Source organism: Neocloeon triangulifer, unplaced genomic scaffold (assembly GCF_031216515.1).
Source record: "Neocloeon triangulifer isolate White Clay Creek 2 clone unplaced genomic scaffold, ASM3121651v1 ptg000014l, whole genome shotgun sequence".
Classification (NCBI taxonomy): Eukaryota; Metazoa; Arthropoda; class Insecta; order Ephemeroptera; family Baetidae; genus Neocloeon; species Neocloeon triangulifer.
Window position 1 is genome coordinate 26,356,421 of NW_026775556.1, and position 27,369 is coordinate 26,383,789.

Sequence of the window (27,369 nt, forward strand, 5' to 3'; positions counted from 1 at the left end):
AAATAAAAGATGTTCTGAAGAAAAATAGCAAAAATAATTTATATTTTATTTTCATTGTTTTTTTATGATTTTAAATCGGTATAAAAAAATAATTCATTAGATTATTTGTGATTTTATTTATCTCCTTAGTAAAACTCCCACTTTGCTTGGCGCCGTGCGACGTTGTGCGACACTTTCCATTTCAAATTGAAGCGGGAATACACATATGTACTTTTGCGTATTAACAATTAACAATTGTGTTGGCAGCATTGTATTGTTGGCAGCAGCGGGCCAGCGGCAGAGAGCACGAGCACGTTCACACGTTGTTGTTGCGTTGTTGGGTTGTTGGTTTGGAGCAAGGATCGAAGGATCCTTCTTGGCAAGGATCAACAAGAGGATCAAGGATCTTTCATTTTTTATAATAAAAGATCCTTGGATTGGAGAAACGAGAAAAACCCTCGAGGGCCGTCGGACAAAAACAAGAAATTGTTCTTCTCGCGGAGGCAACCGCGGAGGCTTCGTCGCCCTCAACATCAAAGGAAAACAAAAATGGAAGGAGCGAAGAAACGTGGTGTAGACGAGGACGAAATGAAAGTTGATCCAAAGGTAATGATGTTTTAAATCGTTTTAAATGTTTATTTTGGAATTGTAGCCTTTGCTACGTGTACATAATTATCAAATCAAACGTCATATGTAATTTATGTATGAACAGAATTATGTGTGTGGTTAAAGGCGAGAGAAGAGAGAGGAAAGAAAAACATCGAACCATTGTAGATACTTTATTAATTTGGATGCAAGACACCACGCTACATTGCTTGCCTTTCGAGAGGGATAGTTGATTTCCGCTTTGAACCCACCTTATTAGAAATAATCCGTATAAGAGAATGGCAAACGGATTTTGGATGACTACATAGATTAGTATGAACGCGTGCTTCAAAATGATGCGCGATAACTTTTTACCATTATGTATTTTTTCCGAATTTCCTTTGAATAAATACATAAAAACATTCTGCCGAAACCTGACAAGTGCAAAGACTGCACTCTTTACATACATATTTTTTTTCTTGCATTGTTCTCATTATTTGGAACAATCTAGTGCACAAGTTTTAAAACACTTATTTATTGATGCAGGAGGGCATTGCCGACAACGTGCTTGAGTTGCTATCGGAGAGGCTGAAGAGCCTGGGCATAACTGAACTGAGTGAAGTGCAAAAGGAGGCAAAGAAGTACCATGTTCTCTACATGAATAGCGCCTTGCAGCCCAAAATAAACAGGCTGCAACGCTTCCTGTACTACGGAGACGAGACACCCCTCTATCAGCCAGGCTGTCGGCTGAAACCAGGCAGGTTGTCACAGCAATATGCTGCTGTGATTCACGAAATCCTCAGGGAAAATGAGCCCTGCATTAAAAACGGAGAACTTTCAAAACAGGAGGTTATTCTAGCAAATACAGTTAGAATGTTTCCAAAATTAACTTTCAATTTTTTTCTCAGGTTTCATTTCTGCTATTTATTCATTTGGTGGCACGTAAACTGGCGAATGACTCAAAGCCATTCAGGGAGTGTGCTATCTTTGCACTTGTTCAGTGCATTCAATATGAGCCAATTTCAAAGTCGGCAGGAGACTACTTCAGAACTTTCGCTTATAAGGTAGCCAAGGGGCAATTCCGTAGCGAGGAGGACTTGTTTCTCTTTGTCAGCCTTGCTAGTAAGGAAAAACCCGAGCAAAGTGAGACTGGAAAAGAGCCACCTAAGAAGAAGCAAAGACGTAAAATTAATTAATATTTTCTAGTATTTTGTTAATGTTAATGTTGGCAAATATTTTTCTTCCAATTTACTGATTTATCAAATCATAACAAACTTAAAGCTAATTCTTGGAAACTTGTACTTTTAGGAGGCTTGAGCAGAGGCTTGAGGACGTTTATTATTAAATGGTACCAGGAGCAAGATCCCATAAAATTATTAAAAAATGTTGCCCACAAAGGTGGTCATTTTGGATGGAAGCACTGTGACTTGATCAAAATGGCCCACGTCAAGGCCCGCCACTCTGGTACAATTAGATTTGACTGCTCTTAATTTCTTGTAATTAACTCGATGATTCTCAGAATCACCATTGGCAGCTGTGCTCTGCTTTGCTCTCTTTGGCTTTGAGAAAACCATCAAAGAGTACAGCTCGAAGCCAGCCTTCTCAGAGGTAATTCAAGAACTGGAAAAGTTGAAGCTAGAGAGGGCGGCTACCCAAGAACCTCTGGCCGAGCTGGTCCGGAAACACAAACTTCGAGTTCTGGACGTGCCGTCAGAAAAACTCACCATTGTTGTCTGGAAGGCGCTCATAGAGAAAATGTCTGCTAAAGAGCTGCTGCAAGTCATGCCCAGACTTTGGCGTCTCCAATTGAGCAAGGAAGTTTGGCCAGTGGCTGCAACTGTTTTTGAGAAGGAGTCTGCTGGTGGAGAAGTTCAACTTGCTGAGGTCTTTATCACCCAAAGGAACTACTTGAAAGCTCTCTCAAAGTAAAAATTAAAATATTTCTCATTTCATAAAATTATTTCATTTGCTTGCAGCAACAACCATGTATTTGACTCTAAATATTGGCTGGAGAGAAAGAGCAAGATAGGTGTGAAGCCTAAAGAGACCTCTCCAGTTATCATTGAAGCTCTTGCAAAACTGTTTGATGCATCATTGAAGGTATTTTTTTTTTAATTTAAAATTAACCTCGTCACTAGCAAAATGGAAATTATTCCATTAGTAAAATTTAATTAAGAGAAAAGTAAACACATTACTTGAATTAAGAATTAATTTCTAAAATTACCATCAGGCCATCAAACCAAGTAGCAAGAAAAATGTAGTGATGGCAGTGGATCTTCGTTCCGAAAATTCCAAATGCGCCCAAACTCATTCCGTCAACTCTTGGGGAGCAGCCGCTCTGATTGCTCTTTACCTCTCTAAGCGCTACACCAACTTCTATCTGTTGGCTTTTGACGACCACAAGGATATTATAATGGGGTTGGCAACAATCGATGTGCTTAAGGATGCCACTACTGTGGAAAAGATTGCTGACGAATTCAGAAAGGTACTTTATTTTTATTTATGCAGTTCACAAATATTGATGTTATTATCTTTATTCTAGGTGGACCCACAAAAGAACCCTAAGCTGGGTGCTCCGATTGCTTGGGCTACTGAACAAAAAAGAGACGTAGATGCCTTTGTGCTGGTCACTCCTTGTCTCAAAGACTGGGACTGGAATCCTCCTCACGCATCACCTTACACTGCATTGAATTCTTACCAGAAAGAAATGAACCATCCGAAAACCAGGTAATATTTTCTGAGTGTTTAAAAGTAGAATTAACCGGAACATGGACCTATAATTCAAGTAAATCAATGGGTTGGAATTAACTAATATTTTCCTTAGATTCGCTTTGTGCTCTTTGTCCAACATGGCCATCAACGTCGCACAGCCTCCACGCTCTTTGCACATGATGGACTTTGCAGGCTTTGACGTTAACACAATTCCAGTTCTGGAATCATTCATCGAGGGAGAGATAGAATGATTTTGAGCTATGTCTCCATTCACAGCAGTTCCTTTCAAAGTTTTTGAACGAATTATGAAGCCCCATAGATTTTTATGCACTTACAACATCTTTGTTCTAAATGGTTTTTAGACAAACCATGATCCAATTCGAATTGTATTTGTTGACAATTGACTGCGCATTTGAAAAAAAAGTTGCAGTTGTCATTTTTGTAACAGAAATTTGAACAGGTGCTATGATATTTTGCATGATCAAATAATATTGTTTTTGCCGATTTATAATTATAGACAAAGGTAACATTAGATTTTGCTTAAGCATGTAGCTTTTATTACAATATAAACTTAAATTTAGTTTCAAAATGTCAGAAAAGCAGGCTGTCATGTCTGGAAAATGTATTAAACCATTGATTTGGTCAATATTGTTTTGCACTGTCAACTGTAAATGTAATAACAGCGCAAAGACTGAAAAGCAAAAAAATTTTAGAATTGATAATTGAATTGCCAGTTGATCAAATTTTGTTAGAGTTGTTAAAAAAGAATCTTTTTTCAAACCGTTATACACTCCAAAATCATGTTTTTAGTTATAGTTTACTTGCACTCTAGTGAATATTTTGATATATAATTAAGTATAATGCCCATTATATTTTGCCATCCCAAATTCCAATGTCATTTTATTTGAGAGAGACATTTTTTATTCTTTCTGTTGCTAATTCAGTAGACCAACTTTATTTGTCACGAATTGCATTTACACCTACAAATCCTGTTGCTGGCCAGCATTTCCCATTGTTCTTCGGCGCATGATAATATTTTGTGAAGTGAAATTTCAATTTTCAATAAAGCAGAAATTTGACCACATTCAGAAAATCAAAATCTTATTTGAATTTTATATTTTGAGCAAACGACCGATTTTTAAATTAAAATAATGATTGCCTTTCTAAAACACTTAAGTTGAAATAATTATTGTGTTTTACTATTTGCGAAATTTTTAAAATAATAACGCAATAACCTAATTATTATCTATAAAAAAATCCACATTTTCGATATAATTTGATTTGCCATAAAAGTAAAAGTTCAATGATAAAAATTTCTAAAATCATGTATGAAGAGTTCTGCATAGCGTACACTATCGGCATGACTCCTGAAACGTATGCAACCTGCACGATGCACTTTAAACCAAGCGTTTTCTTCTTGGTTTTCTTCTTGCGTTAAATGCTGTCTCTGCTGCCAACTTAATAACGTTAATCTTGGACGAAATTCAATTCAAATTTGTAGTACCTACTCAAAATTTATATTTTACGACTGAGAATTAATAGAAAACTATATAAAGTAGATATTAAATTGTCATAGCCGTTTTAGGTCAAACAACATTTTGGTCTTTGGATAATGAGTTTTAGCTGCTTCACATTGGCAGCCCTGAGTTGACGTCACCCCCACTTGAATTGAAAGAGTCGTCTCCCGGTGATCGGGACAAATTTCGTGTTTTTCAACCTTTTTTCGCCCAAATACTTCGCCGAAGCAGTGCGGACAGATTCAAGAAGACCTGATTTAATAGGTAATGAATCAAACAAGCCACTTTTCCCTCTATTTTAATTAAAATCGCGTCCCGACACGATCATTACATTGTCATCTGCCACACCCCACTCGGGAGAGAATAATTTCGGCTAAATTTAGCCGATCACATCACCCGCTGTGATCGGCGGACCAGACAAGTTTTTCATCCTCTAAATACGGTTCCTTTTGAATTAAAATTTGAAGTGGAATTTCCGTCTGAGGCTCAGTGTAGGGCGCATTCCGATGCGAAACCAGACAAGTGCCAACGAAAGCTTTTAAAAGGCAGTCTTTCAAAATCCACATTTCCCATAATATAAAATCAATAATTTATTTCATATTATATAATTCGTTACTTTTAATAGTTTTAATTGATTGTTGCTCAATTATTAAGTTGGATGGAAAAAATTCAATTGAAACTGTCATTAGAAGGTCAATCAGGACAGGATTGCGAGCGAGATAAAAAGGAAACCGTCTGTTGACACGCCCAGATTATCTGTCCGAGTCAGTCTCGCGAATCTGAAGGCAAATAGTAAAATAATAAGTGATCGCATTCCGGCGCGATGACGACGGTGGAGAACGGTGTGCTCATCACATGTATTATTGTTTTGCTCGGCAAAACTCGCGCCGGCGTACACCAAAGGGTGGGTTCCATTTCGCAAGGGGTGCCCGCGATTTTCAGGGCCAAGGGGCGACCGACAGAAGAGGAACAATAAAATGAATAAAAGTATTGAATATTTTCTCGAAAAATCTGTTGGAAATCAAATATTATAAAGAAAAAAACATTTAAAATTATAACTTGATACAATAATTTCTAAATTTCGAGCCTTCCAATATATTTTTCAATACTAAAATTAATTTGTTTGAAAAAATTTGCTCTTAATAAGATGATCATGGAAATGAATAGATCGGGATTTTCCTCGTTTCGGAAATTGTTTTTATTCAAAAACAAGCCCTGCCAGTTTTGGTCACGGTCTGCGACCCTATTTCATGAGCAAGAAAAATATTACAAAAATCAGCAAAATTGTAAAAAACGTATTTAAAAAATTAATAAATCTTAAAACTAACAATTTCAAGTACCAACCTATGTTGTATGTTTTTTTTTTTCAATTTTGCTGATTTTTGTGTGCTTTTCTTGCTGACGAAATAGGGTCGAAGATCGTAACCTAAACTGGAAGAGCCGTTTTTTTTTTTAATAAAAACAATTTTTGCAACGAAGAAAAGCCCGATCTCTTCATTTCCAATAAAACTAATTTAATAACCCACATTATTCAATATTTAAAATATTTGTCTGAATTTTATCAAATTTTCTAATAAAATATAAAATCCAAAGTTTTTGAACTCATATGGTGACGTAGTTCGTACTATGAGCGCATTCGTGCGGAGCGTGGATAATGAAAGAGAGAGAGAGGCCACTTCTGTGAAAATAGGGGATCACGTCATCGGTGCAGCACCGGTGTATGGAATGGTGCTCAATTTATACAGCGACTGCCACGCCGACCTTCTCCGATTGCCTTTTGTAAAACGGCCCCGAGGGGAATGAGCACCATTTCGTAGAAGTCGCCAAGTGCCTCAGAAATTACGGAATCGTTAAAATCACCGTTTTAGAAATGAAAATTTTAAAATAATAAAATAATTGAGGCAAAACTTTATATTCTGAATCGTCAATTAAGGCTCCTTTTTTAAATTAAATTAATTGGTAATTTAATATAAATTTTTTCATGCAATTCATATTGATGAAAGCAAACATTTTTATCTCAAAAGATTGTTAAAAAATTCTTGATATTCTTTATTTGACACTTAACGTGAATTGTGCTTTAAATAAAAAAAAAAAAAAAAAAATTGGAAAAAATATTTAAATTAAAGTTTAAGTCATGCTTTAATATTCACATAAAACTGTCAATTTATTATCAAGTAATATATAAAAATTGCAAGTATGAACATGAACGTGACCAACAATGGCAGTTGACGGCGTCAAGAGTTCCTTTCCATGTGAAGCACCCCCTGTCTCTCTTGCACCGCCAGATGCACGCATTTCTACTTGTCCGAGTCTATTTATAGCAAAACGCGCTTCCGGCCGCCCTTCCAAGCTTCTTTTTTACATCCATTAGGCGTGAAACCGACACCTAACTTGGCCGCGCCTTGACCCCTCTTTACACGGAGGTGCTCGATCGATCCCAATCACCGCCGTGATTTTCAGCCAAGCTGCATTATTAATTTTTACCTCGGAGGCGTAACAAGCGAGCTTGTACAAGAAGAAGTTCAAACCGGCTTTCGAGACGATTTCAGATTTATGAGCCGGTTTTTTGTTCTAAGCCACATTTTCAAATGGCGTCCGTTCTCCCTTCCCTTTTGAATGCAAAATGCAAAGCGACACAGGGGCGCCCAAACGAGGCTGCTTTGCGTGTTTAAAGCTGAAATAAATTCCACTAGCAGTGGCGGAAACTACACATTTTAAGGCTTTTAATTTTCAGATGATTTATAAAATTAAAGAATGAAGAGAAATGAATTTGAAATTATTTCAGATTGATTCAAAAGTTAAGCTAATTTTTTTTTCAAATTAGTCTGAGAAATCCACGCTAAATTAAATTATAAATTAATTAGAATGGCTGCAAATATTAAAATTTCAAGATGGAAGGAAATGGCAGTGAACGTTACCATTTTGCCGTGTTGAAAGTTCTGACCAGCTCTTCCCATTTAAAATGAAAATGTCAACGGACAAATTTTTGGCTCGTTACAAAAATAATGTAGGTTCTCTTCACCTTTTTTCTTGGTCGCTTGTTTGCGGAAAAAGAGCGTGACTTGACAGACGAGCAAATTGGACCCAAGTAGACGTGTGGGTGGAAAATTTGCACGCAAAAAATCAAAGTGTGGCGGGGGGAGGCGCGCAATGCGACATGGTACGGAGGGCGTGCGCCGCCGCCGCCTCCAGCAGCAGTTTATCGAGCCGCTTGGCCGACTAAACACTCGTCGTCCCACATTCCTCTCGAGCCGAGTCTGCAAGGGCGGTGTCCGAGACCCAAAATGTCGCAGACCAACTCCGTGACGACGGAGGAGGTCGACGAGACGTCGACGGTCGACGTCTTGGCCGACGAAATCTCCGAAAACCGCGTTCACGACGACGTCGCCGAGCTGGACGAGGAGGAGGCCCTTCCGGAAGGGGAGCAGCGGCCGCGACAGGACGATGGAGAACAGGTCAGGGGTGACCTTCGAAGGGTTAAAGTCAGTTTCGTCTCAGAGGGCAAAAAATGGGGTGCGGGTTTTGGCTGTGAAACGCGTTTGGGGCGAGGGCTGCAGCCGCGGTTATTGATTTTCTCTGAGGCACGGTCGGTCTCGGGGTGCCGCCTAGACTCACTCCTTTCTTTTTATTACTTGGCCGTTCGTGCAAATAGGCTTGAGTGATGATCAAATTGGGAGCCTTCAAGCCAGATAACGATGCCTTTGTTTGCTCGGAACCGTTGCGGTCGAAAGGGCGCGTCATTTCTTTCGAAATTACGAATAATTGGCAGGAAAAAATATTGAAATGTCGAAAAAGCGAGGATTTTTTAAGCACATCACTTGTTTTAAAAATTAAGGTTTTTTCTAAGAAAAAATCAATATAATTAGCGTTTTGTGTCAGTGCTTTTATGAAATTTGATGCGCATTTTTTTTAATAAATCTTGACGATTAATGACGTTTAAGGAAACATTTAAATAAAGTTGAACCCACAAATTAAAAATAAAAATAATAATTGGGTGGTGCCTTCTGTACCACCAATAAAGGGCACAGGCCGACAAGACTTTGTCTTGGCCTGACCCTAAAAAAAAAAAATTAATCCCTCAATCAGAATAGGATGGCATTCAATAAAACTAAAAACGTCACATTTAGAAGCAAGAACCAGAGCATCATTTAAATTTTTCATTCAATGTACAAAATTATTTCAATGGTTAAATCAAAGACGTTTTTGTACATGTACGCTTTTAATATCGCTGTTTTTATTTTATTCTAAAATGGATTGTGAGTGAATATCTACTGGCAAGTTTTTTTAAATAAAAATAATGCAAAATATTTGAAAATATCGAAATAAATTCAGTAGATAAGAAACAAATTTTGATAAATTTGTTCATCAATTTTTATTTGTTTGAAGAAATCGACACTCAAGAAGATGGTCATGGAAATGAAGAAATCGGGCTTTTCCTTGTTGCAAAGTTGATACTTGAATCTGTTCTAGTTTTAAGATTTTAATTTTTAAGTCAGAATGTTTTTTTTTTTCAATTTTGCTGATTTTTTGTATATTTCTTGCTCATAAAATAGGGTCGTAGAACATGACCAAAACTGGTAGAGCCATTTCTTTGTAATAAAAACAATTTTCGCAACAAGAAAAAGCCTGATCTCTTTACTTCCATCTACTTTTTTTTTAATTTTATATGCTAGTACTAGGCTAAAATTTCTAAATTCTTTATTTTTGGAGAAAAACAATTATTTCAATGCAATTGTATCTAAGCTAATATCAACCACATTTGTCAACAATATTCAGTGTTTTAATGCAACACTCTTATATTGCTTCAGTTGGACGACGCCATGGATCCGGTGTCGGCTCCAAAAGACGTCAAGATCCTGGAAACTGCCGAGGACATCCAGGATCGGCGAGAGCAAGTTCTCGGCCGCTATGGTCAATTCAAGGCTGGCGCCAGAGTCAAGCGCGAGAAGTTGGAGGACTCGCGGCGCTACCAGTACTTCAAACGAGACGCCGACGAGCTCGAAGGATGGATCTACGAGAAGCTGCAGGCCGCCAGCGACGAGAGCTACAAAGACTCTTCCAACTTGCAGGCCAAGATTCAGAAGCACCAGGCCTTTGAGGCTGAGGTGGCAGCCCACTCGAACGCCATTGTCGTTCTTGACAACACCGGCCTTGAAATGATCAACCAGGGCCACTTTGCCTCCGACATGATTCGCAGACGCCTTGACGAGCTGCACCGACTTTGGGAGAAACTGCTTTCTCGGTTGGCCGACAAGGGCCTCAAACTGCAGCAGTCACTCGTTCTTGTCCAGTTCTTGCGCCAGTGCGACGAGGTCATGTTCTGGATCAGCGACAAGGTCAGTTTAAATTTCAATCAAAGTAATCGAAAAATCTTTTTTTCAAAAATTTTCATATGATTGGGAATCTCTAATCGGTTTTGATTTTATGTTGTAGGAGACATTTGTGACCACTGATGAGTTTGGTCATGACCTTGAACACGTTGAGGTCCTGCAGCGCAAATTTGATGAGTTCCAAAAGGACATGGCCTCTCAGGAGTATCGCGTCACTGAAGTCAACGAGCAGGCTGACCGACTGGTGACCGAAGCCCACCCTGACAGGGAGACAATCCAGAAGCGCAAGGAAGAGCTGAATGAAGCTTGGCAGCGCCTCAGGCAGCTGGCTTTGTTGCGCCAGGAGAAATTGTTTGGCGCCCATGAGATTCAGCGCTTTAACCGAGACGCCGATGAGACGGTGGCTTGGATTTCTGAGAAGGACGTCGTCCTCTCCTCTGATGAGTATGGCCGCGATTTGGCCAGCGTGCAGACTCTGCAGCGCAAGCACGAGGGCGTTGAACGCGATTTGGCAGCACTGGAGGACAAGGTGACCACCTTGAGCACCGAAGCTAGTCGCCTGTGCGACATCCACTCTGACCACTCTGAGCAGATTCAGTCAAAGAAGGCTGAAATCGTCACCTATTGGACCAGTTTGACTGCCAAAGCTAAGGTATTCCTCATTCCAATGCATTAAAGGAACCAACTAAATGCGATTTTTTTTTTAAATTTTAGGAACGCAGAACAAAACTAGAGGAATCTTACTATCTGCATAGATTCCTTGCCGATTTCAGGGACTTGTCATCCTGGATCAATGACATGAAAGCCATCATCTCTGCTGATGAACTTGCTAAGGACGTCCCAGGCGCAGAAGCTCTTCTTGAGAGACACCAGGAGCACAAAGTAAGCAAATTCTCTAAGTTCAGTAAATTACCAATCATTCGTAACTGTTTACTTTTTATGTTAAATACCATTTTTATATCAAATTCAAATTTCTCCATTTTGTTCCCAGGGTGAAATTGATGCCCGTGAGGACAGTTTTCGTTCCACTGCTGAAGCAGGTCAGATGATTCTCCAGCAGGAGCACTACGCTGCGGAGGAGGTGCAAGAGAAGTTGGTTGGTCTGGCTAACGATAAGACTTCTCTTCTCTCACTCTGGGAGGAACGTCGCATTCTGTATGAGCAGTGCATGGATTTGCAACTTTTCTACCGCGACACTGAGCAGGCCGATACTTGGATGGCCAAGCAAGAGGCCTTCCTGGCCAATGAGGACCTTGGTGACTCCCTTGACTCAGTGGAGGCTCTGATCAAGAAGCATGAGGACTTTGAAAAGTCCCTGGCTGCCCAGGAGGAGAAAATCAAAGCCCTGGACGAGTTTGCCACCAAACTGATCGAAGGTCAGCATTATGCAGCTGATGATGTGGCTCAGCGCAGGGCCCTGCTTTTGGAAAGGCGTTCTGCCCTCTTGGAAAAGTCCAGCTCTCGTAGAGCTCTCCTCGATGACTCTTTCCGTCTCCAACAGTTCGAGCGGGACTGCGACGAGACCAAGGGATGGATCAATGAAAAATTGAAGTTTGCCACCGATGACAACTATCTGGACCCTACTAATTTGAATGGAAAGGTCCAGAAACACCAAAACTTTGAGCAAGAGTTGAATGCTAACAAGTCCCGTATGGAGGAAATCACCTCAACCGGGCAGGAATTGATTGAGTCTCAGCACTATGCATCTGAGCGCATTCAGTCTCGCACTGATGAGATTGTCAATCTGTGGGAGAGTCTGGTGGCCGCCACTGATAAGAAGGGTTCTAAACTCCAGGAAGCTTCTCAGCAGCAGCAGTTCAACCGAACAGTTGAGGATGTTGAAATGTGGCTCTCTGAAATTGAGGGTCAGTTGATGAGCGAGGATTATGGCAAGGACCTGACCAGCGTGCAGAACTTGCAGAAGAAGCATGCCCTGTTGGAGGCTGACGTTGCTTCCCACCAGGAGAGAATCGAAGGGATCAACTCAGCAGCTGAGACTTTTGTTGAAAGGGGCCACTTCGATGCAGATAACATCCGCAACAAGCAGTCTGCCCTCTCTGACAGATATAGTGGACTCCAGCGTCCGATGAGCATTCGCAAGCAGCGTCTGCTTGACTCACTCAGAGTGCAGCAACTTTTCCGCGATGTTGAAGATGAGGAGGCGTGGATTCGTGAAAAGGAGCCCGTTGCAGCTTCGACCAACCGTGGCCGAGACCTCATTGGCGTACAGAACCTAATCAAGAAGCACCAGGCCGTTCTGGCTGAGATCAACAACCATGACAACCGCATTTCAGCTGTGTGCCAGGCTGGTCAGTCCATGGTTGAAGAAGGCCACTTTGCTTCTGATGATATCAGGCATCGCGTCGGGCAGCTCAATGACCACTGGACTCAGCTGAAGGATAAATCACAGCAGCGCAAGCAGGACCTCGAAGACTCTCTTCAGGTAAGCCAAGAATTTCTTGATTATTGTTAACTAAATCACCAATTCCTTTGTTTCAAAATAATATTTGATAATTTTTTATTAAAATTTTAGGCCCACCAATACTTTGCTGATGCCAACGAGGCTGAAAGCTGGATCAAGGAAAAGGAGCCATTGGTTGTCAACATGGACTACGGAAAAGACGAAGACTCATCCGAAGCCCTTCTGAAGAAACATGAAGCTTTGATGTCTGATTTGGAGGCATTTGGCAACACCATTTCCTCCCTAAAGGAACAGGCTCAAGCCTGCAGGCAGCAAGAGACCCCTGTGGTGGATGTGACGGGCAAGGAATGTGTCATCGCCCTCTACGACTATACTGAAAAGTCTCCCCGTGAGGTTTCCATGAAGAAAGGTGACGTCCTTGCTCTGTTGAACTCAAACAACAAGGACTGGTGGAAGGTGGAGGTCAATGACCGCCAGGGCTTTGTGCCAGCCGCCTATGTAAAGAAGATGGACGCTGGACTCACAGCGTCTCAGCAGAATTTGGCCGACAGCAGCTCGATTGCTGCAAGACAGCACCAGATTGAGACCCAGTACTCGAATCTGCTTTCACTTGCCAAGGAGAGGCAAAACAAATTGAACGAAACTGTCAAGGCCTATGTTCTCGTTCGTGAGGCGGCCGAGCTTGGCTCCTGGATCAAGGACAAGGTAGGCGTTGGATAAATTAAAATATACTTGGGTGGTGTGGATGGAAAGGGTATTTTATATTTGGAGAGTGGATGGAAGGAATCGCATGCTATCTTTTCCAGATCTTAATCAATTGAAACACTAATTAGGTTTTGTATATTTTCCATTCTTACACTCGTGATGGCTCTAACCTGTCAACAGGAAAAGCACGCTCAGGTATTACATACACTCCCTCCACTATTTACCCTAAAATTTATGAAAAATCTTGTTTTTCGCTGAAGAACTTTCAGTGTTGAACAGCCACATAATATGTATAAAGCTTTTGCCATAGCTCTTTTTACCAATGTGAAAATAATTTTGTTTGAAGGCCTGAAAAGCACATGGATTTATTTGAAAATTTGAAGAGGAAATTGTTGTTAAAAAATGTATTAATTTAATATATGTTAGCTTTGTACTTTTGCTCGCCGGCTTCCAGTCTAAAAACTAAGTTTAAATCGCAGAATTTATCATACCATTTCGCATATCCTGATTTTGAAACAAATCTACGTTTTGAAGGTCTTTGATCAACCCGTGGATTGTAAAAATTTATTTTGATTTTATATAACTTTGAAATCATACCTTTCTGGAAAATTTCAAATGGTTCTTTGGCCAAATAATGGTTTCGGTAACGTAACTACTGAACTTAACTTTGTGGCACAGGGATTTTTTAATACCCCAATAAGCTCGTTGACATATAAGTCCAGAACTGACTTGACCCCGAATTTTAGGAAAATTACGCACAAGTCCAGGATGTTGGCGAAGACCTTGAGCAGGTTGAGGTGCTGCAGAAGAAGTTCGATGACTTCCAGGCCGATTTGAAGGCCAATGAAGTGCGCCTAGCCGAGATGAATGAAATCGCCGTGCAGCTGATGAGTCTCGGTCAAACCGAGGCAGCTCTGAAGATCCAGACGCAGATCCAGGACTTGAACGAAAAGTGGACGTCCCTGCAGCAACTGACCACTGAGCGCGCTGAACAGCTTGGCTCTGCTCACGAGGTGCAGCGTTTCCACCGCGACGTGGATGAGACCAAGGATTGGATTGTGGAGAAGGATGAGGCCCTGAACAACGATGACCTGGGCAAGGACCTCCGCTCCGTGCAGGCCCTGCAGCGGAAACACGAGGGTCTGGAGAGAGACTTGGCAGCTTTAGGCGACAAGGTTTGTTATTGCAAATATTGCTATTTTCAAATTTGTGCTTTATTAAAATTATTTACCTGTTCAGATCCGCCAATTGGATGAGACAGCCACACGTTTGATGCACACCCATGCAGACACTGCCGACCAGACTTACGCCAAGCAGCTCGAGATCAACGAAACCTGGCAGCAGCTCACTTCCAAGGCCAACAGCCGCAAGGAGAAACTGCTCGACTCGTACGACCTGCAGCGATTCCTGTCAGATTACCGTGACCTCATGAGTTGGATCAACTCTATGATGGGTCTTGTGGCCAATGATGAGCTCGGTCGCGACGTCACCAGTGCCGAAGCGCTGCTTGAGAGACACCAGGTAAGGATTACTTTTAAAATTCTACTTGCATATTGAAATTGTACAAAGTATGCGGGAAGGGAGTCTTACATTCATAATCTAATGGTTAACCAGATTTTAAACCATCCACAAGAGCCATTATACAGGCAGGTGTTTTGTTTTAGAATTACCGGTCAGAAATTGACGCTCGATATGGTGTTCCATATTACCAGGTACCAAGTGACAAGAGAGAGAAATAACCAAGTGTTGCACAGATTGATTAAATTTAATTAACATTAACTCCGCAGAATAACATTTTCTAAGTGGATTGTGTCACTTGTTAAACTAATTATTGAATTACTCTCACAGCGTGTTTCTTGAAAATGTCGCACTGACTGACTAATGACCTTTTGCCTCTTAAAGAAATGTGGCAAAATTGAGCTCATAGCACAGAAGGATTCACTTTTTCTGATTGAAAGTAGGAGTCAAGTGCTGAAAAATTTAAAATGCGCTTAGCTCAATTGCACCACATAATTTGTGTTATTTAATCTTTTTTTCCCATTCCCTTACTCTAAGGCAATATAAATTTTTTTGCAATCAGATTAGTATTTCTTGATTTCATATTGAAAGATTTTTATTACCTTGTTTTACTACAAATGAATAACCTTAATACAATTCAATGCTTTTACCATTTTGCGTGTTTTTAAGTGTAAAAAAGAAGGATTTTTAATAATTTAACTGTTCATTTTGTATTATCATTATCTAATGTCAAAAATATTTATTTATTTATTATTGACTTATTTGACTTATACAACACTATAATTCCCCAAAGAGCTGTTTTAACTCTGTGTCTTTCTATAAATCAATTCCAAATATTATAAACCAAAATTTTCCTTAGGAGCACCGCACTGAGATCGATGCCCGAGCTGGAACTTTCCAAGCATTTGAACTTTTTGGCGGACAACTGCTCCAGGCTGGCCACTATGCTTCTGTTGAAATTCAGGAGAAACTTGAGTCCATGGCCGAAGCCCGTCAAGAACTTGAGAAGGCATGGATTGCGCGCCGCATGCAGCTGGACCAATGTTTGGAACTGCAGCTGTACTATCGTGACTGCGAGCAGGCTGAGAACTGGATGTCCTCTCGGGAGGCCTTCCTTGCTTCAGAAGAGGTTGACTCAAAGGGAGACAACGTTGAGGCCCTAATCAAGAAGCATGAGGACTTCGACAAGGCCATCAATGCCCAGGAGGAGAAAATAGCTGCCCTGCAAACTTTAGCCGAGCAGCTGATTGCAGCTGAGCATTACGCGTCCCCGGCCATTGAGGCCAAGAGGAAGGAGGTCCTCGGAAGGTGGCGCCACCTGAAGGAGGCCCTGATTGAAAAGAGGTCTCGTCTTGGAGAGTCACAGACTCTTCAACAATTCAGCCGCGACGCTGACGAAATTGAAAACTGGATTGCCGAGAAACTCCAATTGGCCACTGAGGAGAGTTACAGAGATCCAGCAAACATCCAGTCCAAGCACCAGAAGCACCAGGCCTTTGAGGCTGAGCTGGCCGCCAATGCTGAGCGCATACAGGCCGTGCTCTCTATGGGCAACAATTTGATCGACAGCCACCAGTGCGCTGGGTCGGAGGAACCGGTCAAGGCGAGACTCAATTCCATCGCTGACCAGTGGGAAACTTTGACCTACAAGACCAACGAGAAGTCTCTGAAACTGAAGGAGGCCAACAAGCAGCGCACGTACGTGGCTGCCGTCAAGGATTTGGACTTCTGGCTTGGCGAGGTTGAATCTCTGCTGACCACTGAAGATGCTGGTAAAGACCTTGCCTCAGTTCAGAATCTGACCAAGAAGCACCAGCTAGTTGAGGCTGACATTCAGGCCCATGAAGACCGCATTTCTGGTAATTTTGTGTTTCTATGTAAATTTTGAGCATTAAAAATAACAATTTAATTTCAAATTCTCAGATATGAACAGCCAGGCAGACTCTCTGATTGACAGTGGTCAGTTTGATGCAGCCAGCATCCAGGAGAAGAGACAGAGCATCAATGAGCGTTATGAGCGCATCAAGAACTTGGCCGCCCACCGCCAGGCTCGTCTCAATGAGGCCAACACTCTGCATCAGTTCTTCAGAGACATTGCTGATGAGGAATCATGGATCAAGTGAGTAAAGGATTAAAAATTTAAATCAATTTTAAGTGTCCAATATAATTGATTTGGAATAATGTATTTCCCAAACTTGTAATTTTAAAATAAACCAAAAAATTTGTTTAATTTTTCCCCAGGGAAAAGAAGCTGCTCGTTGGTTCAGATGACTATGGCCGTGACTTGACCGGTGTGCAGAACTTGAAAAAGAAGCACAAGCGTCTGGAAGCTGAGCTGGGTAGCCACGAACCAGCCATCCAAGCTGTGCAGGAGGCTGGTGAGAAGTTGATGGACGTGTCCAACCTGGGAGTGCCAGAGATCGAACGTCGTCTGATGCTGCTGAACCAGGCGTGGGCCGAGCTGAAGCAGATGGCAGCCAACCGTGGCCAGAAGCTGGACGAGAGTCTTACTTACCAACAGTTCTTGGCCAAGGTTGAGGAGGAGGAGGCGTGGATTAGCGAGAAGCAGCAGCTGCTGGGTGTTGAGGACTATGGCGACACCATGGCCGCTGTCCAGGGTCTGCTGAAGAAGCATGATGCTTTTGAGACCGATTTTTCCGCCCACCGCGGACGTTGCAATGACATCGGGGAGGCTGGTGAGAAACTCATCAACGCTGGAAACCATCACTCCGCCTCTATTCAGCAGCGTTGCGAGACACTACAGGTCAGAACTATATTTAATTCATTTATTTTAATAAGAAAGTTTTAATCCGTTAATGAAATGTTTAAAAAGCTTTCAATTCTCTTTTTTATGCTTGACGAATTGAAATTATTTGCAGAGTAAACTTGAGAACCTGGCCAGCCTTGCTGCCCGTCGCAAGGCCAAGCTGATGGACAACTCAGCTTACCTGCAGTTCATGTGGAAGGCTGATGTGGTTGAGTCTTGGATCGCAGACAAGGAGACCCATGTGCGCTCGGAGGAGTTCGGCCGTGACCTTTCTACGGTCCAGACCCTCCTAACGAAGCAGGAGACATTTGATGCTGGTAATTATCAATAAAAAAATTTTGTTCCAGAATAAGCTTAAATATTTACCAAAGTGGTTTTGAGTTGATTTGATTTAATTGTGTTTGCATTTTTCCTCCAGGTCTCCACGCCTTTGAGCACGAGGGAATCCAGAACATCACTGCGCTGAAGGACCAGCTGGTGAGCACCAACCACGACCAGTCGGCTGCCATCCAGAAGCGCCATGGGGATGTGATCGCCCGTTGGCAGCAGCTGCTGAGCGACTCTGACGCTCGCAAGCAGCGACTTTTGCGCATGCAGGAGCAGTTCCGTCAGATCGAGGAGCTCTACCTGACGTTTGCCAAGAAGGCCTCTGCCTTCAACTCCTGGTTCGAGAACGCCGAGGAGGACTTGACAGACCCTGTTCGTTGCAACTCTATCGAAGAGATCAGGGCCCTGCGAGAGGCGCACGCCCAATTCCAGGCCTCACTTTCAACGGCCCAGACCGACTTCGAGTCGCTCGCCGCCCTGGACCAGCAGATCAAGAGTTTCAACGTTGGCCCCAATCCGTACACCTGGTTCACCATGGAGGCCCTGGAAGACACCTGGCGCAACCTGCAGAAGATCATTAAGGAGCGCGACTTGGAATTGGCCAAGGAGGCGCAGCGCCAGGAGGAGAACGACAAACTGCGCAAGGAGTTTGCCAAGCATGCCAACGCCTTCCACGCTTGGCTCACCGAGACTCGGTAATGATACTATGCTGCTCCTTCACTATTTAATTATCATACTCTTTCTTTTGAAAATATTCTTAATATTTTTTCTTTGGTGATGAATAGGTTGCGACTTCTCGGCTGGGACGGGTGATTAAAAGCGACTTTTCTTAGAATGAACCGTTTTAACTTGCAAACCAACCCTAACTTTTTAAGCGTTTGTCCTAACTGAAAAAAAAAAACATAATAATTTCATGTTTGGTTAAAAAGTAACTAACAGAATCTACAATATAATTTCTTTTAAAAGCTACTTAGGTAATTTTATATTAAATTTTTCGCTGTTTTTATCAACTAAGTATAAATAATTTTTTTTTTTAAATATGAAGATTCTTTTGAATTTAAATCAGTGTTGGTTTTAGACTAATAATTACTAACCTTATGTCGCCACCCTACTACTCAAAAGTCTTGATTTGTCTTACATTTGTTTAATTTAATTTTGACACACACTTTGCACTGTTATAACGTTTTCTTCAAAATTTCAGCACCTCTATGATGGAGGGGTCTGGAAACTTGGAAACGCAGCTTGAAGCAACAAAGGTAAAATATTTTATTTTGCGTCATTTTGAAACCAAATTATAATTGAAATTTACAAACTCACATTTTTAATTTTTCCAACAGAAAAAGGCAGCTGAGGTTCGAGCTAGGAGAGTTGACCTCAAGAAGATTGAAGACCTGGGTGCTATTCTTGAAGAACACCTCATTTTGGACAACCGATACACCGAGCATAGGTAAATATTTTATTTATAATTATAAACAAGGAAGCCAAAAAAGTGCTCATAATTTAAATTAAATGAGCAAAATCAGTAATTGAAATTAAGCAAATGTGTAAAATTAAAATTCGTAAATTTGAACTTTTTCAGCACTGTGGGCTTGGCTCAGCAGTGGGATCAGCTGGACCAACTTGGCATGCGAATGCAGCACAATCTGGAGCAGCAGATCCAGGCGCGCAACCAGTCGGGCGTCAGCGAGGACGCGCTTAAGGAGTTCTCGATGATGTTCAAGCACTTCGACAAGGAGAAGAGCGGCCGACTGAACCACCACGAGTTCAAATCGTGCCTGCGCGCCCTGGGTTACGACCTCCCGATGGTCGAGGAAGGCCAGCCAGACCCAGAGTTTGAATCCATCCTCGGTAAGTCTCCCTCAAAATTTATTTTCCATTCCAACATAACTATTTTAATTCATTAGTTTCTGTTAAATTAATATCTTTGAATATTAAATAAAAAAAATAATAACTGATTATCATTGTGTTATTCACAGATATCGTCGATCCAAACCGGGATGGTTTCGTCTCCTTGCAGGAATACATGGCCTTCATGATCAGCAAGGAGACGGAGAACGTACAGAGCTCGGAGGAAATAGAGAACGCGTTCCGCGCCATCACCGCAGGAGACCGTCCTTATGTCACCAAGGAGGAGTTATATGCGGTGAGCTTTTTTTTTATTTTAATTCAAATTCAACTTTAATTAACATCTGTAAACAATAGTGAATCTTTATTGTATTAATTAATTTGTAATTTTGTATTTAAAAATCATTTTCATTTTATAAATTGTATTTTTCTATAATTTTTTTCTGTTCATCTTTTGCAGAACCTTACAAAGGAAATGGCGGACTACTGTGTGTCGCGGATGAAACCTTTCGAGGACTCAAAAACAAACCGGCCCATTCCCGGAGCACTGGACTACATTGAGTTCACCCGCACCCTTTTCCAGAATTAAGAAAGAAATCAACGTGCCGGCGGTTTGAGGCGACTATTTGAACTGATGTTTGCTTTTGAAACACATTGACGTCGACTCTTAATCCTATAAATTCAACAGACGTTCAAAGTCGCCGAGAGCCGCTGCGTCGCCTTCTATATTCAAATACACACACTCTATCTGTTAGATGTAGTTGCAAATCGACAAAAGAAAAATGCCCAGTAGTTGTATTCTATCGAACGCACTCTGCTTTTATTCTTGAGTACTGGTTCTCTGTGGAGGTAGCTGAAGAAACACTTATGATTATGAAAATAAAAAATATTTATGCATTTACAATTATGCTGCTCCTTTACAAGTTGCCTTGGGATTTTTTGTTCTTAGCCCAATAAAAGATAAACTTCAAGAATTGACACAAAAGCTGCTGTTTCAAAATTGCTGCTCCCAATTTTTCATAAGCTTTTATTATTATTTACGCATGACTGAACAATTTGAAAGTAAAAATAAATAAGACAATTCTAGTAACAAAAATAATTAGGTTCAAATTTAAACTCATTTTTTTATTACTTATTTCAGTCATATAGCAACATTGTTTAGGAACAATTAAAAAATAAAAAAAGCTGAAAGTGTATAATTATTTTATTTGAAGTTTGAAATTTTAATCAGGCCAAATGCAGTTACCAAAAGCGTGATTTTATTATCGACGGAGAATACCTTTTACAATATTATGTGGTCGTCCGTGAAAAGCACCAATTTCAAAATTACATGAGTTTTATAATCAAAGACTGTATCTATCAAAATAAATAAATTATGGGAACAGTCTTACAATAAATGACTTTCCCTTCATCGTCACTACAAGTTGAGCTGCTCGTCTTTCATATAAAGGGATAATCCCGAAAAAATGTTAATCAATTGAAAATTTTGATCAAAATTGTTATATGACAAAAAATTTATGACCTGTTTCACTGTGGTGAAGAGCAGGTTGCATAACTTTAATAAGCAAGTTATTCAGAGTTAATTTTATGATGTTGCTATTTTTCGAGAATTCCCTTTAAAGATTATCACGTCAAAATTGACTATATCCAGCAGCCCGTCAATCAATCTAAGCAAAAATTCTTGCTATATTCTACGGTATCTCAGAGATGAGCGACTCAAAAAACACACGCTGATCGCATGCGAAAAATGTTAGCCGTTTTATATCACCGGAGGTCGAGTTGAGTGCGCGCGGACAATGGACAAACACGTAAGTACGATTATTAATTAATTACATCGACGAAGAAAGAAATTCAGCAGTCCTGGGCATTTTTTCTGCTCCTAGCTGCTGCCGTAATTACACATCAAAGACATTATTTTACACACTTTTTATAAGACTATAGACGAATACATAGCGACGAACATTGAAGTAGACACGGTGCACAGAGATATTTTTGCGCGCAACTTCCTCTTTGTACACACATAAATTCTAATTTAATGAAGATATCACCTACTCAAAGCACAAGCGTCATAGTTTTCTCCCGCTTTAAATGTTTAGAAAAATCAGCCGCGCGGTTGAGAGTAAAAAAGTATCAAAAAGCAGTCGTGAGAAATTTCACCTTCGTTCCTAAATTTCAACATCAATCAAAAAATCGAGCCTCTGACTGTCAGTATATATATAGCGTCCAAAAAGTTTTATGCAAAATTCTAGTCTATTTTCTACACGCGTTTTTAATAATTTGCGATTTATTCTTTTCAGACTAATTGAATGCAGCCTTGAAAGCCCTTTAGTTATTCCAAATTTAAAATAATTACGAAAAGCACGTTGCTGAAAATTTAGCTAATTATTTTTCTAAAATTATATAATTATGATTTCTCATAAGTTTAAATGAATTTGAATAATTAATTTTTCTAAAAGAAAAAAAATCACAAAGCATTCCAAATATGATATTTTCCCGAAGGTTCTTAACATTTGATTGACAAGTGATTAATTAAAAAAAAATGGCAGTTTCTTTAGGGGAAGCAGCTTTAAGTACATACAGTGGCTGCGGCTAGTGAGAATTGTTGATTATTTTAAGAAAAATAGTAAATTTTAGAAAAGTGTCGATCTGCAAAAATTCTACTTGCTTCAAGTAAGAAGTATTAAATTTTCTCGACTCTACATTATATATTCGCTAGGATTATTATCCATAGTCTTACATTCGCTAACGTTTCTTCTGAAAGACCCTGTTAGTCCGAAACATGATTTCCTATTCCGTAAGCATTATATTCACACATCAATATTTTAATCGCTACCAATTCAAAAAAAAAAAAAAAATAGAAAATCTAAAAATACAAAGGATTTTCTTCTCGGCTGATTGCATGTTGCAATTATTATTTTCCAGCACAGTGCTCAGTAATAAATTTAGCACTCGCACTGGAAAGGAATGCGTCCATATTTAAGGAAAGGTCTGTTTACAATCTCAGGATCTTCTAAGCTAAAGTTTTTACTTCTTGAAGAGAATTCTTGTTATAGGGGCGGCGGCGGCGGACGACGGATTTTTCTTTCTCAGCAGTTTTCATGACGCTGCGTGGGTTAAATGTCAGGGACTCCGGATTCCGATTTTAATTACTCATCTGGTCAAAAGAAGAAGATATTATTCAGAGTTGGAGATTTTAACGTCTGCAATTTTATTCATCTTACCTGTGACAAAGTGATAATTTTTGGAGAGTGTTAAGCGTGCATGCTTTCAGAAAAGGGAATATGTGAAAGGAATTAATACTTGGAAGATTTCAAATAATTAAACTCTCGTTAATTTTTTAGTGTCAGATCAAAGTGATCTGCTGTCGTTGACATAATATTTTAAACTTTATGCAGATTTGGCACCGTCTAATTATTTCTTACTTATTATATGGACTATTCCTATTAATCTTAAAGAGGCGGAAGTAATTTTTATACTGTGTTATCTGTCCCTAATTTACTCGTGATTTGAACATGATTCAGGCGATGTGGTAAGAATTTCTTTTAAAATCAATCTGTTGCCTTGGATTTGACACACAGTAGAGATCTCGTGGAATCATAAAACGAGATAAATCCTAATCATTAAAATATCTTTTTGTGACTTCTTCCTGATTTCTGGCATTGCAAATCGATCATTGTGAAGAAGCTTCATTGAGGGTCAGCATAAAATTGAAATCAATTATTTTATAATCATCTGATTTATATTTACATGAAACTATTTGAAAGCTTTTATAGATTTTGGTCTACCTGTCGTTGGAAATGACGTGTGGAAGGGAACTATATCGGCTAGTAGCGTTAATTTTTAGATAATTGTGGTCAGAATAATTAGGCGGTGTTGACTTCTACTTTAATTTTAACTGTTGGACGGGTGAGGGAGGGTTTGGGATAGGCCGGCGCTCCAATTTTGATGATTTCGTCCAGCTGCCCAAAAAAAAGTGTAAAAGTTAATGTTTTTTATTTCTTAATTAATTATACACACCATATTTTTATCTCCAGCGAACGATGTTTTATCAATGGCTTGATAAGTCATCCTTGATCTTTTCCTCTCACTCTGACAGAATTTGATTTGAATGCTGAAATTTTAAAATTTTACAACATTTAATTATGGACGAGCAATAGTAATGAACGTCATTAAAAATTTTATTAGAAGATTCACAAGACGGAATAATTTATTAAATTATAATTTTCATGGAAGCTATTTAAAAAAAAAATAATAATATATTTCCAATTTAAGGTAAATCACTTGAGTAGAAAGGGAAAGTCTGATTTTTCTCTCTCAATAAACGTGTCTGTATGCAAAGCTCCGTTGCTTGTGTTTCCATAGAAACTGGTGCTCAAGTGCTCAGATGAAAGCGAATGGGAGAGTCGCACGCATCCTCTGTCGAGAGGCGCGTACATAGTGTGTGTGTAGCTCATTCAAACTGGCAAAACAGTTCACTGAATCCTTTCGCCCCAACTTGGCTGCCTCGCGGAAATGTCAGCAAGCAATATTTTATAACTGGTTTGAGTTAATTTAATCAACCTTTTTTTATTAAAAACTTATAATTGGTCATTTAATTTGTTAAATTTATTTTTAATTCATAAAAAATTATACCTTTTGGTTTTGTTTTCAGCTTCGTTGGAATTAGGAGACTTTCGAGCAGCTTCACACTCAATGGAATGATGCCGTCCCCCTGAACTTTGAAACTGCGAATGTAAGGTAAAAATCAATCAATTTCACTATCAGAACAAATTTAAAAGTAAATAGAAAAGTAACAAAATAATTTAATTAAAAGCCTAAAAGAAAACCTGCGAGCGCTCCAAAACGAATTTTAATTAAAAATTTAGTTTTTGTTCTCTCTTAAAAAGTAAAAGATTAACTATTAAAAATACTTGCAGACTATAATAAATTTTAATTTTAATATACCAATTTTGCTGAATAATTGATAATTAATTTAAATATTACCGGCTTTAATTAAATTGACACATTTTTTTTTTATTTAACTTGGTTTAATGTAAAATCATATTATAATTATAATTTTTTATATATATATAGCCAATTAATAATATGTTCAACATATTATAAAACATTATTGGATTCTTAAATTTAATTTATATTTTATTTATATAAAAAACAACAAAATAAAATGCACGGGTCGCTATATGAATGCAATTATTCCTTAAAGAACAAAAAATTAGTTATAAAAATTTTCAATTTTAAAGACTGAAATTCAAATGATGAATCATATTAGTATGGGATATTTTTGTAGGAGAAAATTACTCTGACATATAATTATGGCCTCCGCCCAAAAAAAGTATGCGCTGTAGAAATTGATCTGAATTGTAATTTTAGAAATAATGCAGGTTCAAGCAACGAAAAATCTCTGTTAGATCTGATTTGAAATCATAATTAACAAAATATCGAAGACTTTTTAATAAAAAAATGTGCTCATTTTAAGGTGTGACAACGTGGAGGAACACGTGTGGGCTCTTTATCACTGAAAAACGAGCAGACATCATAATTCAGAAGAGCCTAAAACGCTTGACCTACTTTCAAGGCCAACCGGCCCGGTTGAATGTAAAAACACAACCTTCAAGGGTCACTTCAGACCCTGAAAATTAACACTCGGGCACTAAAATTTAAAACACCAGCAAGACAGAAAAAGAGGAAAAAATCAGGGAAAAGCTGAAAAATATTGAAAATCTTACAAAAATGTGCGTCTGCGAGTGCGTAAGGCGGGTTGCGTCGTGTCCGGAGCGAGGTGTTGGCAGGACGGTGGCCCTCGAGGAACTCTGGCCGACCTGCCGGGAGGTCGGACGACTAAGGAGCGGCGGTGGCGGCGCCGGTGCGCACTTGTGCGCACCGTGCGCACCCTACGCACTTTCAGCTAGGATCGAACGAAGCCTCCCTCGCCTGCTGCGTAACGACAGTCGGTGCCAAAAGTGCGAAATCCACCCCTCCACCCCCGTCCTTCCGCCCCTGATCGTCGGACCCGGTCGGACCCACCAAATATGCACTGGTTCCTGTGCGAAATGTGCGTAAACTCGCAAAATGTGCGAAACCACCCCTCGCAAGCCCCTTCCCCCACCCCGATTGCTCACCGCACCCCAGTCCTCCCTCTCACCCCGCGACCAGCCGTACTTGCGAATATCTCTACGCGCGATGCAATACTGAATCGGGCGTTTCGCAGCTCGCACTGATTTTTCTCCAGGTTCACTCCAAACGGCCAAAACTAACACATTTTAACAAAAAATTAATTTCAAATAATAAATATTCATGTTTTCATATATCTGTATAGATAGGATTTTTTTCATTACTAATCTTTCAGTAAACAATTTTTTGAAAAAGATTCAGATTGTTTAATAATTTAAAAAATTAATTACTCATTCAGTATATGAAATGAGAACACAATTAATGAAAGAAACAGCCCGAATATATATCAAATAATTAATTTCAAAGATTTTGATTCTAGTAAATTTGAGAATGCGTCATTATTTTGATAAAAAGGTGCGTGGATTAGAATTGTACGCATTTTTACGCAGCACGGAAAACTCGATCACTTATTTTTTAATCTTTGTATATAAATTATTTTTCTTTATATGCAGTTTAAATAACCTTTCTGTAATATTTTACGAATCCAATTTCGATTCAGCATTTCCCTGGGCTTTTATATTTGACTACAAAAACTGTTAAACAAAATTTAAATACTCCAGAAACTGACAATATTTAATATTATAAAGGAATTCACAAATGGGCAAGTTGCAAACAGCCATGCCATTGTTTGCAGGAAATTAGGCAAATGGAAATAAAATAAAGCTTATTAAACATTACATTCTTTGCTGAAAGTGAGCGGGTTGCGCATATTTACTTGCAATTCAGCTGAACTCACTCAGTGAAAATCAAATAATAGGGAATTTTGCTTGAGGCGAAAGTGCCGTGCTGTCTTGAGCACTTTTTTTAGCCAAATAAATTTCAATTCGATGAAAATGTGTACTTTTATTACTATTATTATTATTATTAGGCTGCAGTTTCTACTGAGAAAAATTAATTTTGATACATATATTTATTTCTATTTATTTGACAAAACGCCAAAGGACCCTACTTAATTCTAAGAACAGAAAATAAAAAGGAATTTACAAAAAAATTCTTCAATTTTTAATAAACTTGTTGTACAAATTTGAGGTGTTTAAAATGGATCAAATATTTATTTTTCTCAATATATCAGAAGTTTAAAAAAAAAAACTATAATACTTGATTATTGAAATAGTTTAATTTACATCGCTAATTTAAATGACTCAGACAAAGCTGCATGAATGAATAATATTTTTATTTTTATTGAATATTGTCTAATGTCGACAATGATAAGTATATTTTTTTTAAATTATAATTATAAACTAGAAAGTAAATAAAATTTCAATATAAGACTAACAAATGTTTAAACAATTTTAAAACATTATAATCTATTATTAAAAACATAAAAATCGAATAATAATCATAAATCATAATGGTTAAATAGGTTTTTTAATTTTATTGTTTTAAAATATTTAATATTTATCAAGATATGTACTACCGTGTACTACTATAATATAAAGTAAAATTTTCTTAACTTTGTTTAAAATAATTTTTGTTTTGTCCTTGTTATTC

At 39.2% G+C, this 27,369-nt stretch overlaps 2 protein-coding genes and 2 long non-coding RNA genes across 11 annotated transcripts; 3 read left to right on the forward strand and 1 right to left on the reverse strand.

The window, feature by feature from the left end:
- Positions 1-278: 278 nt before the first annotated feature.
- LOC132201431 (RNA-binding protein RO60-like) lies at positions 279-4,369 on the forward strand. Its single transcript, XM_059627596.1, has 9 exons — positions 279-585; positions 1,111-1,413; positions 1,473-1,746; positions 1,873-2,028; positions 2,084-2,489; positions 2,541-2,664; positions 2,795-3,049; positions 3,107-3,291; positions 3,389-4,369. The coding sequence occupies exons 1-9, from the start codon at positions 529-531 to the stop codon at positions 3,525-3,527; spliced, it is 1,899 nt and encodes a 632-aa protein (XP_059483579.1). The 5' UTR covers positions 279-528; the 3' UTR covers positions 3,528-4,369.
- Positions 4,370-4,918: 549 nt separating this feature from the next.
- Positions 4,919-20,762, forward strand: LOC132201429 (spectrin alpha chain). Of its 8 annotated transcripts, none has more exons than XM_059627594.1 (21): positions 4,919-5,057; positions 9,602-10,129; positions 10,227-10,775; positions 10,838-11,005; positions 11,115-12,566; positions 12,657-13,250; positions 13,431-13,445; positions 13,997-14,425; positions 14,490-14,771; positions 14,915-14,962; positions 15,628-16,627; positions 16,692-16,887; positions 17,010-17,532; positions 17,648-17,852; positions 17,954-18,557; positions 18,648-18,671; positions 19,064-19,118; positions 19,200-19,309; positions 19,442-19,710; positions 19,839-20,005; positions 20,168-20,761. In XM_059627594.1, the coding sequence occupies exons 2-21, from the start codon at positions 9,614-9,616 to the stop codon at positions 20,294-20,296; spliced, it is 7,335 nt and encodes a 2,444-aa protein (XP_059483577.1). In that variant the 5' UTR covers positions 4,919-5,057; positions 9,602-9,613; the 3' UTR covers positions 20,297-20,761. The 8 variants fall into 8 exon arrangements, with proteins under 8 accessions (XP_059483577.1, XP_059483571.1, XP_059483572.1 ...); XM_059627588.1 differs by lacking the exon at positions 4,919-5,057 and adding an exon at positions 7,999-8,248 and having other exon boundaries at positions 20,168-20,762; XM_059627589.1 differs by lacking the exons at positions 4,919-5,057; positions 13,431-13,445 and adding an exon at positions 7,999-8,248 and having other exon boundaries at positions 20,168-20,762.
- A 157-nt stretch (positions 20,763-20,919) lies between these two features.
- On the reverse strand, positions 20,920-25,705 carry LOC132201432 (uncharacterized). Its single transcript, XR_009442271.1, has 5 exons — positions 25,434-25,705; positions 24,340-24,431; positions 23,725-23,818; positions 22,929-23,666; positions 20,920-22,861 (listed from the first exon to the last, which is right to left on the reverse strand). It is a non-coding gene; the product is annotated as an uncharacterized LOC132201432 (long non-coding RNA).
- On the forward strand, positions 24,215-25,694 carry LOC132201433 (uncharacterized). The gene is made up of 3 exons (XR_009442272.1): positions 24,215-24,246; positions 24,359-24,444; positions 25,184-25,694. It is a non-coding gene; the product is annotated as an uncharacterized LOC132201433 (long non-coding RNA).
- Positions 25,706-27,369: the final 1,664 nt, after the last annotated feature.